This window comes from Ambystoma mexicanum, chromosome 11 (assembly GCF_040938575.1).
Source record: "Ambystoma mexicanum isolate Mex_15411 chromosome 11, UKY_AmexF1_1, whole genome shotgun sequence".
Taxonomy (NCBI): Eukaryota; Metazoa; Chordata; class Amphibia; order Caudata; family Ambystomatidae; genus Ambystoma; species Ambystoma mexicanum.
The window spans coordinates 1,474,475,595-1,474,490,766 of record NC_090934.1 but is presented as its reverse complement, the minus strand read 5'-3'; the positions used below and the strand labels follow the sequence as shown (position 1 = coordinate 1,474,490,766).

General features: G+C 45.0%; 1 protein-coding gene across 1 annotated transcript in view; it reads left to right on the top strand.

The window, feature by feature from the left end:
• LOC138504592 (ras and EF-hand domain-containing protein-like) overlaps positions 1 to 15,172 on the top strand; it is a 188,454-nt gene that overhangs the window by 63,621 nt on the left and 109,661 nt on the right. The window contains exon 2 of the mRNA XM_069625179.1: positions 8,164 to 8,313. Within this exon, the coding sequence (XP_069481280.1) occupies positions 8,164 to 8,313 (150 nt within the window). The remainder of the gene's footprint in view (positions 1 to 8,163; positions 8,314 to 15,172) is intronic.

The window sequence follows — 15,172 nt, the reverse complement described above, 5'->3', positions numbered from 1 at the left end:
TTTTGGAATAATATTAAAATATGTAGTGATAACTGTGTACCTGACTGAACCCCTTCTTTTCGGACCTCTATCCTTTGATATGAGTACTTAAATAATTATAGTGCTCTTCCATGTGACCGTTTTCCTCTTGTTCTCCTACATTCAATGTGGGCCAATTTAGCCAAGTAGTATGTTTGCTTTAACCTTGATGCATAGTCCTGTGCATCAAGGGTAAAGCAAAAAGAGCACCGGCAATGCTAACAGTTTGGGCATTCGTGTAGGCATGGGAAAGGCACTTCTGTATGGTATTAGCTGGCCATTGATAGTGCCAGTGCAAAATGGTTTGAGTACCTGAGCAGCTAATAGCAGTGCATGGTAAATGCATAATACTTATACACAAGCCAAAACTGTTGGCTTTGCCAATGCTTATTTTTAAAAGAACTTCAGCGAAAGACATGCAGGGTGTTTTTAAATTGAGTGGCCAAAGGCAGACCTGATTAAGACATTTTTATTACACCAGTTACGCGTTTACAACTCCAATGAAGTCATGAACTCTCAGAAGACTCCTTTGAGGAAACACTTGCAGGCACATTGAGGGCAACGTTTGATGGCAAGGCATGTTTAAAGCTAGCTCAAAGAGTTCCAGTGAGGAGGTGTTTTGGGTGGGGAGGGCAGAAACTGGGTGAGAATTGCCATAGGGATTAGCACCTGCATTCATATCCATACATTTTAAGGTAATTGCAATCGTGATGTGGGGTTAGCACTTGCATGCTAGGGGAGTGATTAGAAGGGAAGTGGTGACATGAGACATCTCATTCTCACAGCAGTCCTTAAGTGTGACGTTTCAGAAATGAAGGCTAGAGGGAGCTGCTTGTAACATTGAAGCTTCACCAGAATAGTCTCATTCGAAATGTGGAAAGATGTTAGGTGCCCCCACACAAGGAAGTTTGCCCCTTCCTCACAGCCTCTGACATTAGCGCCTCCCAACATTTGAAGTGATAGTCCCCTCTCCCCCCTGACATTTTAGCCTAGGTGCACCTCTGATGTCATGAACCCACCCCGTAATGAAGTGGCCCCCAGTGCGGCTACATTTAGGGGTGGTGCTGAACACACACTCACAAAAAACACTTTCGCCCATGCATTCATCCACCAGTTACACAACTCCATACATGCATGTATACATAAAACCAAACACAGCATTGACACAAACACCAACATGCACGCATGCATTCATACATACACATATACATACTAATTTAATTTAAATACACATATACACTTAATTTAAAATAAAAAAAACACTTACCTTACCTCCATGCACCCTTAACAAGTATCCACGCAGCCGACACGTAGACATGCTGCCTGACAAGAGAGAACTCCTCTCCCATCAGCCAGCGTGATCACGCTGACAACATGAACACACTGGCTGGCAGGAGAGGAGTCCTCTCCTATCAATCAGCGTGGTCATGCTGAGCAACGTGAACACACTGACTAACAAGAGAGAACTCCTCTCCTGTCAGTCAGCATGGTCATGCTGAGCAACAAGACCACACTGACTGACAAGAGAGAACTCCTCTCCCATCAGTCAGCGTGGTCACGCTGAGCAACGTGAACACACTGACAAGAGATAACTCCTCTCCCATCAGTTAGCGTGATCACACTAACAACATGAACACACTGACTGACAAGAGAGAACTCCTCTCCCATCAGCCAGCGTGATCACGCTGACAACATGAACACACTGGCTGACAGGAGAGGAGTCCTCTCCTATCAATCAGCGTGGTCATGCTGAGCAACGTGAACACACTGACTAACAAGAGAGAACTCCTCTCCTGTCAGTCAGCATGGTCATGCTGAGCAAGAAGACCACACTGACTGACAAGAGAGAACTCCTCTCCCATCAGTCAGCGTGGTCACGCTGAGCAACGTGAACACACTGACAAGAGATAACTCCTCTCCCATCAGTTAGCGTGATCACACTGACAACATGAACACACTGACTGACAAGAGAGAACTCCTCTCTTGTCAGTCAGCGTGGTCAAGCTGAGCAACGTGAACACACTGAAAGACAAGAGAGAACTACTCTTCCATCAGTCAGCGTGGTCATGCTGAGCAACGTGAACACACTGAAAGACAAGAGAGAACTCCTCTTCCATCAGTCAGCGTGGTCAAATGTTTTAAAATCCATTTTAGGCTGGCATCTGTCACGCGGAACACTGCACTATCCCTCCGGGGAGTTGCTCCTGCAAGTTATTCAAGAACACTGGAGTGTTTAAACTTGTCACTTGAGAAATCGATCCTACCGTACAGCAAGGAACATACATGCAAAGTATATGACTAGGCAGTCTAGCTGGAGTCAGAGATATAGAACGTGATCAATTTAAGGACAAGAATCTGATGTTTCTTTTTTTATTTTTTATTTTTTATTTTATATAGTTTATTACAAACCTTTAAAATGTGATTACATCATCATAATCCAATCAACATAACATAACATTTCCATTCAGCAGATTGTTACATTTTTGCTCAACAGATTTTAGTCCCTTTAGACAATTTCCTTTTCAAGGTTATTTAGTTTCACTTCTAAAGTGTCTATAAAAAAGGTAAGGGAAAAAATTAGTTTTCTTTCTGTCTCTTCATGCATAATTTGCCACCAATCATCAGCATTTAAAAAAGGTCTTTTTGTAATCAAGTCTCCAAGACATCTTGTTCTTTCCTTTCTGAGGGCTCTGCATAGCAGGGTTAGATGCGTTAAGGTCTCCTCACATAGTCCACAGAATCTACAGATCTTTGTCATGTTTTTATCTGATGTTTCTATCATTGTTTGAAGGTGCATGGAAATAAGATTGGCCCTGAGGAAGGCCTTAAGAGTGTCGAAACACGTGTTGGCTGTCGAATAAAACACAGAGGGCCTAATTAGAAGTAGTGATGTTTTTGATTATCTGATCAAACAGATTTGTATTAATAGCTTAAAGTACGATCCATGCCTTTATCTAAAAGACTTTGGGTCTGAGTCTCGCCACAGCTGGAGCCCCTGCTTGCCCACCCACGTTTATTTAACTAGTGATGTGCTTAATGAAATTATTAACACACACAATAAGGTTTGGTAGTTAGCTCAACTAGGACTCAGCCCCATCCAATTTCCGTGTTTAAAAACCTAAACTGCACCCCCTTATTAATCTCTTCTGAGGTGCAAAGACAACCTCACCTGACCTCAAATACAGGCAGTGCACATTTTTAGGACACAATCCATTTCTCTCTTCATCACACATAATCCTTTATGGAATGCAAATCACAGTCATGATTGATGCCCACTCAGCCATTGCATTACACATCCATGCCCCTCTCCCTAGCATAAACCCAGGGACCACCTGGCTGGCGAAGTACTATTCACATCCTGGGCTTTTATATTATCCTTGACTCTGTGGCACCATGCCGCCGAGTCCGAACCTCAAATGCACACAAATGGAAGCTCCACGCTTTCCACTTCACTTCATCTCACCCCCACCCCATGATAGACAGCCCCCACTGTTCATAGCAGAACCTTTCTAGAAGATAAACCATGACCGCCTCCCTCAAAACAAACTCCTATCTAACCCAGAGCTATATGCTACAAACCCCACTACTTAGCCTTTCCCCACACCTTCCCAGATTCCCTTTACTCGGGTAGTATTGCTGGAGTACAGAAGTAAAGATAGTATTCCTGGAGTACAGAAGTAAATATTCCTTTACTCCGGGTAGTATTCCTGGAGTACAGAAGTAAAGATAGTATTCCTGGAGTACAGAAGTAAAGATTCCTTTACTCCAGTTAGTATTCCTGGAGTACAGAAGTAAATATAGTATTCCTGGAGTACACAAGTAAAGATTCCTTTACTCCGGGTAGTATTCCTGGAGTACAGAAGTAAAGATAGTATTCCTGGAGCACAGAAGTAAAGATTCCTTTACTCCGGTTAGTATTCCTGAAGTACAGAAGAAAATATAGTATTCCTGGAGCACACAAGTAAAGATTCCTTTACTCCGGGTAGTATTCCTGGAGTACAGAAGTAAATATAGTATTCCTGGAGTACAGAAGTAAAGATTCCTTTACTCCGGTTAGTATTCCTGGAGTACAGAAGTAAATATAGTATTCCTGGAGTACAGAAGTAAAGATTCCTTTACTCCGGGTAGTATTCCTGGAGTAAAGAAGTAAATATAGTATTCCTGGAGTACAGAAGTAAAGATTCCTTTACTCTGGGTAGTATTCCTGGAGTACAGAAGTAAATATAGTATTCCTGGAGTACAGAAGTAAAGAAGTGAAGATTCCAATAGCTGTTTCATCGTCCTGATAACTGAATATATAGATATTTCTTTTCAGGTCTGCGCTATCTTTTTAATCGAACAGTAATGCCAATTTGTGTACAGTACTGTGTACAGTACTCGGACACCCTAAGGGTGTCATCTGCACTATAGAAGAATGCATAAGTAAGTAAAACCTGTGATTCCTCGGTACGGGGTCTGCATCTGAATGGTGTTGCCCTCAAGCACCCAGAGCACTCAGACAGCCGACTTCCACGCCCCTCGATAAAATCAGACCACAACCAGGTCTTCTAGGTTGAAGTGTTCGCAGGGAAGTCAATAGTTTTAGGGTAGGCCACCCTACTGAAACGGGTTCTGCCGAATCGCCCAGTAACCGTTCAAAAAAGCTGGCTTTCGTGGTTTGGCTGTAATGGCTGCCTCTCCGCCAGGGAAATAACTGGTTAATTGTTGACCTCCATTAGCCGACTCGCCCAATGAGTCAAAATGGCTTCCCTGAGGTTAAAGAGGTAGACCCCGGATGCAAGCCGTGCTTGGTAGGGCCAGCATCCCACAATGTCCTTCTTAGGATTATAGTAAAGGTCAGTTCAGGCTAAGGTTCTGGGGGAGTTTACTGGAAACATACCTCTAAACCTTTTGTGTCACGTGGCTCACCTATTAAAGTCTATGTATGGCTTCGGTGCCCGACATGAGTACAGGGCGGGTGCCACTCCCCAAAAGTGGCTGAGTTGGGAGGACAGCGCAATAAATGGTTTAAAAGCGGGGGGTGGATGGGCCTTAGAAGGACTTCCTATGTAATTCAGAGCCACAATATATGCCCTTTGCACTTAAGAGGTTAAGGAGACAAGTGTGACCACACAACTGGCAGTAAGTGCACACCCCCCCATACTCTCAGCCCGCCTGAAATGGCACAGAGTGCGGATGCCCTCAGGAATCCCAGCTCTCGAGGCAGCTGCTTCGCCCTGGGTATCATTTTAACATCATCATCTCCCAAATCAAGAAACATGGCAGGTCCTTGAGAAGCAGCAGTTGGAGGTTCTCTCAATTTGCACCAGTGGTTTGACACCGATGTTTATGAGGTGTCTTGTTTGTATAGTAACACGTTCTGGATATTTACGTGGGGAGCACATTCTTAATGCAATTTATTTTGCTCTTCTATTTCTACACATCTGTCGCTGGTTGATGAGGTGCCTCCAAAATCCACAGCAATACATTTGTGTTGCTGTAAAATCTTGCTTTTCTGAAATCGTGTCCAGCGCACACATCTCCATGGGAACCCTTTTATTCTGTGCCTGCACTTTTTGCCAGAATGAACTGATGTCTGAAGATATTTTTGAATGATTAGAATCACGTGATGCAGTGAATTTTATTTTATTTTCATTTGTCCCTGGCATGAAGTTTATTGGGCCATTTCAGGCTGCCCTTGACTTACGTTATGTTGTGTGGTATTCGTATAGCCCCCCCCCCCAACAGCCATTGTTATGGTCTCCAACGTGAGGGGTCGGAAATGCGAGACGCACACAAAGGTATCGTTTTCTTAATGTTTGCCATTTTGGTCAAATGAAAAGGGAGAGATGATCGCCTGTCTTTCTCTGTCCTAACGACGAGGCTGTCCCTACGTAGCACACTAAAACTCAAGGAAGATGACTCAGGGCCTCATTATGAGTCCGGCAGTAGCCGTGCCAGAAATACCGGCAGGCTGCCGCTGGAACGGTAATACCATTCCGCTTCTGTGACTGCCAGAATCACTGGGGCATTACAGCCCCGGTGACCCGGAAATTCTGGAGGCGGAATTCTGTAAATCCCCATTCCCATAGAGTCCCATAGGACTCCATGTGGATGGGGACCATGGAAACACTGGTTCCGTCTATGACATAGCCGGTGTTTCCATGTCCGCCGGCAGTAGGGTGGTGTTAATTCCGGCAGTTAAGACCTGGCGAGAGTGACATCTCCCGCCTGCAGGACTCGGAATCAGCCGGTCCAGAAACAACACTGGCGGCGGATTTACCGCCACTTTTGTTTCCAGACCAACTGACTTGTAATAAGGCCTTTAGTGTCCAAAAAGCATCTGACCCTCACAGTAATACATACATCACAAATCTATAAGGAATACTATCAGTCCAACAAACCACTGCAAATGTTTGAACTTATAGTTTTTAGAAAGTGCTCCTTGTGACCAGGTTTGGACCCCCTTCACCTGGATCAATTCAGGAATACCCTTGGACAAGCTCTGATTTAACAAGGATCTGTTCAATCCAACACAAACATGTCTTTTCCCACCTCTGTGTGACTCCACTTGTTTTTCCACGAAAACTTGTTCCAAACAAAAGCAGTAGTTCTCTTCCACAAGATCCTTCTTGATAAGGGCAATGTCTGCTTCATAAACACTAGGGGTGTTGGGTGGTTATCAAAAGAAGACAGCCCCCTCCCCATCTTGTTCCTAAATCCAGTGACACAAACTGTCCAGAATCTAGAATTCCTTAGAATTGAAGAAAGATGTAACAAGATCCCACCCCCCACCCCCACCCCCCACCCCCACCCCCAAGGGTAAGAAGTAGCAAAATAAATATTACGGAGTCCAAAAGTCCTGTGAGCCAGGAATGTCTCCCACCCTGATAAATTGTATGATTGCATTTTTCCTCAGATTTGATTCTGACCATTTATAGCGCCTCGCTTTTAAACACAATTCTACATTCTTTGTGTAGGACCTTTCTAACAGCGAGTGTTTTAGAACAGGAGGATGAACGAAAGCAGTGCCGGCTCTTTGCAATTTTTAGTGAGATCGCCAACACCATAAAACACGTCTGGAAAGGCAAACCCTTTCCAGAGCGGCAATAGAAACAGTTTTGGGAGGTTTTCTGCAGTCGCATTAAAACATCGTAATTCAGTGTGATGGAGAATTGACCGTAGATCTGCCGGACAGACTCCAGTGCATGCAAAAGCAAGAACTCTATATTTAGGCAAAGAACTACATGCTCAGAAACAAATTTCAAATCCACGTGGAAGAGCCGGAGGGTAGAGCCTTGGAATCATTGCCCGGGATACCTTTTTGAAGTGGAAGCATTTTACTCCCTTTTAAAAAAAAAAAAAATAGGGAGTAAAATAGTTTTTAAGGGAGTAAAAAAGTAAATCCTACTTAAAATGAAAGGATTTAATAAGTGAGAAAAAATATGTTTTAATCTAAAACAGGAATGTTTTTGTAATAAATATTTCTTTGCACCTACATATGTGTGCACATTAAGAGAAGCGTGTTCAACTCATTGAATCAGGCAGTTCCTTCCTGTGCCGCTACGTGCACTACTGTTCGAAACTTACCCATGGGACTGTGTGGGTGAAAGCCGGGGCACCGGTGTGTCTGGTTCCTACTTTTTGTTGGGAGTATTTTTCCAGTGCAGTGGCAGGAAGTGAGTGTGCTGAAAATTACAAAATGGTGCTTTGTTGTCAGGAAATGGCACACTCGGGGGGCGGGGGATCCTGAATAAAGGCCTTCTGTGTGGAATTAAGAAGATTGAGGAAGGTGGAATTGAGGAACGGAGACAGAGTTTGGCCAACCAAGGCTACAGTCATCCTGATGTAACCCGTTCATTAAATCAATTTAAGGTTCGACTCAAGTGGCCTCTAAGAATTTAGGATTTTAGTTGTATTCAGAAATAACAGACAGCCAGGCAGGAATTTGAGCTAGTGGATATTGAATACAAGAGTCCTGTGAATCTGAATGGAACATTAGGAGAAGCAGAAGGCAAAGGAGCTCAGGCGATAAGATGTTCTCACGCCCGGGGCAAGAAAGCCGCACCATGCCACCATGCACTTGGCCATAGCATTGAGAATTGGATTGGGATTGGCAATTTTTGTATATTCTGTTGTATTCACTGGTTTCCTCTCTTCTTCCAGCCATGAGCAGCTCGGCGAGGTCTACCAGCAGATCCACGCCACCTCGGACTTTGGCCTGCTACAGCTGTACGAGCGGATGATCGAGGAGGTGGCCCGAGACTTTCGAGCGCAGAGGCTGAACATGGAGAAACTGGAGCTGGTCTTGAAGAGGTCAGTGTGTGATGTGGAGAACCACGCGGTGCAGCATTCCCGCAATGCTCCGTCGTGTCGCGGTGTTGCTGTGTTAAAATGCGGCTTCCATTGTTATCTTGGGTTATTGGTTAGCAAGGATTATAATGGTTAACTGTTGATGATTGTATTCTGTATTTATCCATCACAAAGCTTAATAAAAGGTGTTTCATCTTACTCTGCTTCACACCAGAGACCAGTCTGTAAAAGCGCAGGAGCGGGATTCGAACTGGTGCTGCTTTGCGTTCTCTCGCTTCCAAGACAAACGCATTGCCCCTGGCTCCCCTCCTGTCCCTTATGCCCTTATAGTGCACACTGTGGCATAACATGACAGACTTCAATGAGGGCCAAAGCAAACACGCTACGCCCGCTCCCCATGTTCCGAGTCTCCCTTGGACATGGACTTGTCTCACAAAAGCGTTCCGAAGGGCCCAAGTCGGGCGAGCGCTATTGGGCCCCTTGTGTTGTGTCGTTGGCTCTTCCCAGGTTACTATGTGCTTAATATTCTATTAGACCAAAGCCCCACTTTCCACCATATAAAAGCACAAGATGCCCCCCTCTAACTGTAGGGTGGAACACGACCCCTTCATTTTATTAAAAATATTGCATATTTTAGGTCACAAAAGTCTACCAAGCAACAGTAAAAAATGATCCCTTTTACAATAAAAACTTGCTAGTTATATAATGCTTTTAACCAAAGCACTTTTCCTTGAACATTTGTATGTACAATTATTATTTACCATTCGAAATTCGGACTCATTTTATCAACCTCAGAAAGATGAAAGGCTGAGTTGACCTTCTCAGGATTTTAACCTGCGATCTGCAGATCACACACATACCTCAGCAGCGAGCCATCAACCCGCTGAGCTATCTTATTATACGTCATAAAGCTTTGTCTCTGACATTAGTAATTGGAAGTTGTACTCCCCCTCTATGTTGCTTTCCTTACGAATCTACAACACTACCTGTTGTGCCTGAGTTGCTGGGGCTGCCAGCACAGTCGGACTGGGGCATACAACTGCCTCGGGCACCAGGGAAAAAGTGTTTGCCAGTCGCCCATGGCGAATGATAGCTTTTGCGACATACTGTTTCAACAGTGCTCAAATGGGTGTTTTTTTTTGTGGTAGAATGGGTCGTAAATTGTACATGTTACAGAATGTTTCTTCAGTGACATTGGTCAACTCAAAACCATTAGCTTTATAGTGAAGTAACTCCTCGGACTGGCCCACCTTGTCCAAAACAACAGCACTTCCAGCACTGCCCAGTAGGCCAGTCCAATACTGGCAGCCAGCTTTCCCAATCTTGCTCCTCTGCGGAACGGCTTGCGACCCTGACTCTATTCCAGGGGTGTGTGGCCACATCATGGGAGGCCGGGAAATGACCCCTTTAGACACACCCCGCCAGAGGGCAGCATGACTCCAGCTCAGCTGCACTCTGGCTTAGAATGGGAGATTAGGTTGCTGTCAGAAAGCCAGAAGATGGGGCTGGCCTTGGAATTGCCACTGTCAGGTACCCATGGGTTTGCCCTCATGTACCCGATGACCTGCATTTAAGGTGCCCACTGCAGTACCTGCAGGACTGTGTCCGAGTAAATGTAATTGGTTATTTATAACGTGCTAAGTACCCAGAGATTTCTAAGCCGGGCTCGGGGATCGAACCTGTGTGGGTCTGCGTCGTCTTGCTTCCCCCCCGCCCGTACACACTGGCGCCTCCAGGCATAACCTATTCCATATCATCTACATGACCGACATCATCCAATGCACGCTGTACATTTAACAGTGTAACCCCTTCAGTACACATGTGTTGCCGCCTCTGTGGTGCATTTTGGGAAATCTTATAAGATGTGTAAAGGTATGAGCTGTTGAGGCGACGAAACCTTGCAGCAGATTCATGGATTTATTTGCGCCGAAAAACGGGGTTTTGTGCGCTATTCTGCCCGCAAGTCCCCATTTGTTATACAGGGATTTGCGGGCAGAACGGAGCACAAATCCCGGTTTTTCGGCGCAAATAATTCCATGAATCTAGCCCCCTTATCTTCTGAGTGACCAATGACCATATGAGAGGGAAGTCCGGCGACATTAGGAATGTACCATTTTTAGTTTGACTAGTGGGTTGTGTCTTAGCGCCAGCTGTAAGCCGAAACTATTGCAGTAGAGTACGGATAGGGGAGAAATGGCAGGAGGGACACACAGCTTGTAGGTGTTGGGTTATTTGCCCACCCATTTACTGCCCATGGCCATGCTAATCCATATGGCCATCCCACCCAGTTCCCGCCCCTCCCCGCCCAAAACACCTCCTCATGGGGACTCTTTGAGCTCACTTTAGCCAAGTCTTACCATCAAACTTTTCTCTCCAGGGGCCTGCCAGTGTTTTCTTTTAAATTAGTCTTCTGAGAGTAAAGGAGTTCATTGGAGCTGTAAACCTACTACTGGTGTAAAAAAAAGTCTAAACTAGGTCTGCCTTCAGCTACTCGATTTATAAGCACTCTGCATGTCCTTCATTGAAGTCCTGTTAAAAACAAGCATTGGCAAAGCCATCAGTTTTGGCTTGTATATAAGTGTTACAAATTTTCCAGGCGCGACTATTAGATACCGAGGTACTCGCACCTTTCTGCACCTGCTACCATCAATGGCCAGTTAATACCACTACGGCAGTGCCTGGCAAGTGCCTTTCCCATTTCTAAACAAAAGACAAACTGTTGGCATTGCCAATGCTTGTTTACAAGGTCAGTGGATCCATCAAAAGGTCACCCAAACACTACTCTTGAGGACAACACGTGTCATCCAACATTGCTCCACTCAAAAGCCACAATAAACATGAAGGTCTCTCATGCAGCACCTGGCCTGAGGACTGGAACCCCACCCTACACCCCAATCCCCACCCGCATTCCCAGCTCCCTCCATCAGTGGCTTCACTAACCACAGTAGCAAAGCTAGTCGTGTAGGGAGCAACCTGATACTTAAGGGAAAGGGGTAGGTGCAGCCCCTCTCTCTATGCACCGCCGGATGGGCAGAGGGCAGGGGAAAGCGCGGCAGGTCAGAGGCTGGGAGCTGCCACAGCACTGACCGGAAGCCCACTGTGAGTACTTTAAGGACCCTTGTGTTTTCTTTCTCCCTCTCTAACTCTTCTCATGGAAGTTGGGTGCAGTTTGATCTATACGCCCCCTGCTTTTTTAGCGCAGTAAGAATGCAGAGGTGAAAGTGGGTGGTAACTAAAGGGGACGGAGTTCCTGTACATTTCAGGAAAATCCACCATAGATTGCTTACTTTTTGTCACCCGAAGCAACGTTCCTGGACGGGCACATTTGGTTTTTGCTTACCCCTTACATGGTATTCGAACTTGAATCCTGCTGAGAACACTCTAGAGTCAAATCTTGCTTTGAGTCCTGCTGAGAACACTCTAGTGTCACATCTTGCCTTGAATCCTGCTGAGAACACTGTAGTGTCGCATCTTGCCTTGAATCCTGCTGAGAACACTCTAGTGTTGCATCTTGCCTTGACTCCTGCTGTGAACACTCTAGAGTCCAATCTTGCTTTGAGTCCTGCTGAGAACACTCTAGTGTCACATCCTGCTTTGAATCGTGCTGAGAACACTGTAGTGTCGCATCTTGCCTTGAATCCTGTTGAGAACACTCTAGTGTCACATCCTGCTTTAAATCCTGCTGAGAACACTCTAGTGTCACATCTTACCTTGAATCCTGCTTAGAACACTCTAGTGTCACATCTTGCTTTGAATCCTACTGAGAACACTCTAGTGTCACATCTTGCTTTGAATCCTGCTGAGAACACCCTAGTGTCACACCGTTCTTTGAATCCTGCTGAGAACACTCTAGTGTCACTTATTGCTTTGAATCCTGCTGCAAACACTCTAGTGTCACATCTTGCTTTGAGTCCTGCCGAGAACACTCTAGTGTCACATCTTGCTTTGAATCCTTAGAATTTTGGTGGTAGGGTTCAACAACCCATTCAGGAAATGGGTTTTAATTATCTCACCCCCTGCACAGGCTTTGTTCAGTGTCTCATGTTTCACTTTCTCAAGGCAACACACTCTGTTTGGCAACCCCGTAATCCGTATGACTTCCCGAGGCTTACCGGTTGCTTGCAGTGTTTTGTGAGCGGTCAGAAATGTGAGGTGGACAACTTTGTGAAGGTTTCTCAACAAATGCGATTTTGTCATATTAGAAGGTTGAGTAAGTGCCTCATTATCCCGACCCTGACGAGGATTTCCCTGCCTAAAATAAACTGAATTAAATACTCTAACAAAGGATATCTGTCTCTCACACCTATACATACATTAAATAAGCAAGGAAATGCATGGCAGTTCATAACAATGCTGATTTAATGTGTAATGTAACCACAGTCTGTCTCTATAACTTGGACAAATTCCCCTTCCCTCAGAATTAAGCGGGATTCTGCTTCACTGTTCAAGAAAAGAAAATCAGGAAATCCTACTTTTCAACAAAGTTGCAACACAGTTCAGTGCAACCTGTCAACAGAAAGTTCCTACACAGAAGATATAAGGCTCTCCTTGAGCCGGTTCTCAGTTCATCAATAGCAGCAATAACTGTCTTGGACGGGAGGATTTGCCACAATTTAAGACATTCTAAAGGGTATAACCTATTTGTAACAGCTTTACACAGTTCTTCCTTTAGCACCTGTGAGGGGTCAGTACTGCGAGGCGGACAACTGTTTGATGATTTATCAAAACATGTAATTTTATTCTTAAAATAAATGTAGCAAAATGCCTCACGATCCCTACTCTGATGAGGATTTTCCTGCCTAACCAAAGCTACAGGGAAACACTAACAGAGGATGTCTGGCCCTCACACTAAGCAACAAGTGCACAAAGATAATTTGGCAATACAACATAACACAAACAACATTCACAGTTTCTGAAGAATCCTCCAATGTCCTGGTTGCATTCCCTTCCCCAGGATTCAGGGTCAACTCTGCTATTGTTGAACTAAAGAAAGAAATGTCTCAAATCAGTTCTTGATGTTTCCAAGTCAAAGTAAGATCAGTTAACCAAAGTTCCAATGATAGTAAATCTCTTCTCCTTGGTGAAATATCCAATTTCCAATTCCATCAAATAGCACCAATGGTAATCCCAGCCACGATGCTTTGTCACCTCTTCAAGAAGACTTGCCACAAGAAATGCAATATCCACAACTGTCAGTGATGCACAGTTCTTAGTTAACAGTTAGTATTTCCTGAAATACAGTTTTAGAATTCACAAGGGTATATTTGTCAGGATGACGTCTCAGTGCTGCTGCTTCCACTTCAACCACGTCACTTCTACTTGATTCACCAGGAGAACAGTCACCTTTGTCTTGCAGTACTCCATCTTGTCAAGGCTACTACAATGTTGCATCTACTGACAATCAGATATACCACCATAGCTTCAGTACTTTGAACTAGTACCACAGTTTCAGTAATCTGTACATCTAGATAGGCTTCGACAAGATACTCTTTAAAGTACTTCAACGCCTTCAAGTAGGCAAGTGCACTCCCCATCAGGTGAATCCACCCGGGGAACCCAGATGAGGTTTCAGAGTGAGCGCTGGACCCTTGGTTAGTCCAGTTGATTGAAGAACCTGGGTTTCCTCTCATGAGGGAACTCTTCCTCCTGACACACCCCTCTGATGTGTCAATATAACAGGCAGAGGGGCAACTCAGATGAAAGAGCGGGAGAACACACCGCCACGGTACCAGGCTGTAAAGGAAAGCACAATGATTACTAAAGGGTACAACATAAGAAATAATAGACACTCTTTAGTTTTAAATAAGTGACCTGATCCCGCTCTGTAAAGCGTTCAGGAAGCAAGACAGTGGCAGTAAAGGGACCCAGACTCCTAACAGAAAACAAGATATGTGTCACTACTATCCTATGAGTGCAGCATATACTTTGCCCCTATAGAGAATAGAACAGGTTCTTATCACTGGGTAATTGACTTGTGGATATGAAAAAGATGGTTGTAGAAAGAAGAATCCAGGTGGATGTACAAAGGTGGGATTAAACAAAAAAAAGGGAAGGTCAGTGAGGATCTTACCTTGGCTGCACGAGGGACGCACTAGTTCTGGGTTGGTGCACACAATATTCACAGCAAAACGTCCCGTTCGTGCACAGGTTTGTGAAACAGAAAAAGGTTCCCAGGGATTTGCAGAGTCCGTGAGGAAGTCGGGATATGAACAATGATTGCAGAGAAGTCTGGATAATTGGTGCTTTAATCAGGGAGCAGAATGGAGTCTGCGAGAGTGCATAACGAAAACAATGACAGTAGGTCTATGCTGTTCACGCAGGTCCAATGACAGGCCTGGATGAGGAGGAAGTAACAGAATCAGCACAGGAAAGGCAATCCAGGGATAGGCAAAGGTTCGGCAACAGTGAGGAGTTTAAGGTACCAAATCAGCAGGCGAATTCAGAGTCCAAAAAGGCAGGCACGAGTCAAGGATTCAGGACAGTAGAACACAAGTGCAGAGTCAAGGTAGTGAGAAACTAGAATCAGAAGCAGCAACTCTCAGCACTGCGCATGTTTTTATTCAAACACTGCAGGCGAAAACTGCAGCTCCGGGCAGCTGACCCGATCATGTGACCATGTTTGGGAACTATGGCAACCCGTCTCCCAGAGCGCAGTGTTGTTGCTGCAGAACATCTCCAGGACAACTGCCACCCATGTAGTAACGTGGCAGCAAGATGCCCCATCCAGTGGGGAGCGAGCCCCCGAGTCCTGGAACGGGAAGCCCGGAAATAGGCACAAGGTCTCGTAAACGTAACAGCAAGGCACTCTTCCTCTGAATATCTCTCTTCAAAAGGGGCAGCCTCTTTGCCTCTCTTGTCTGTC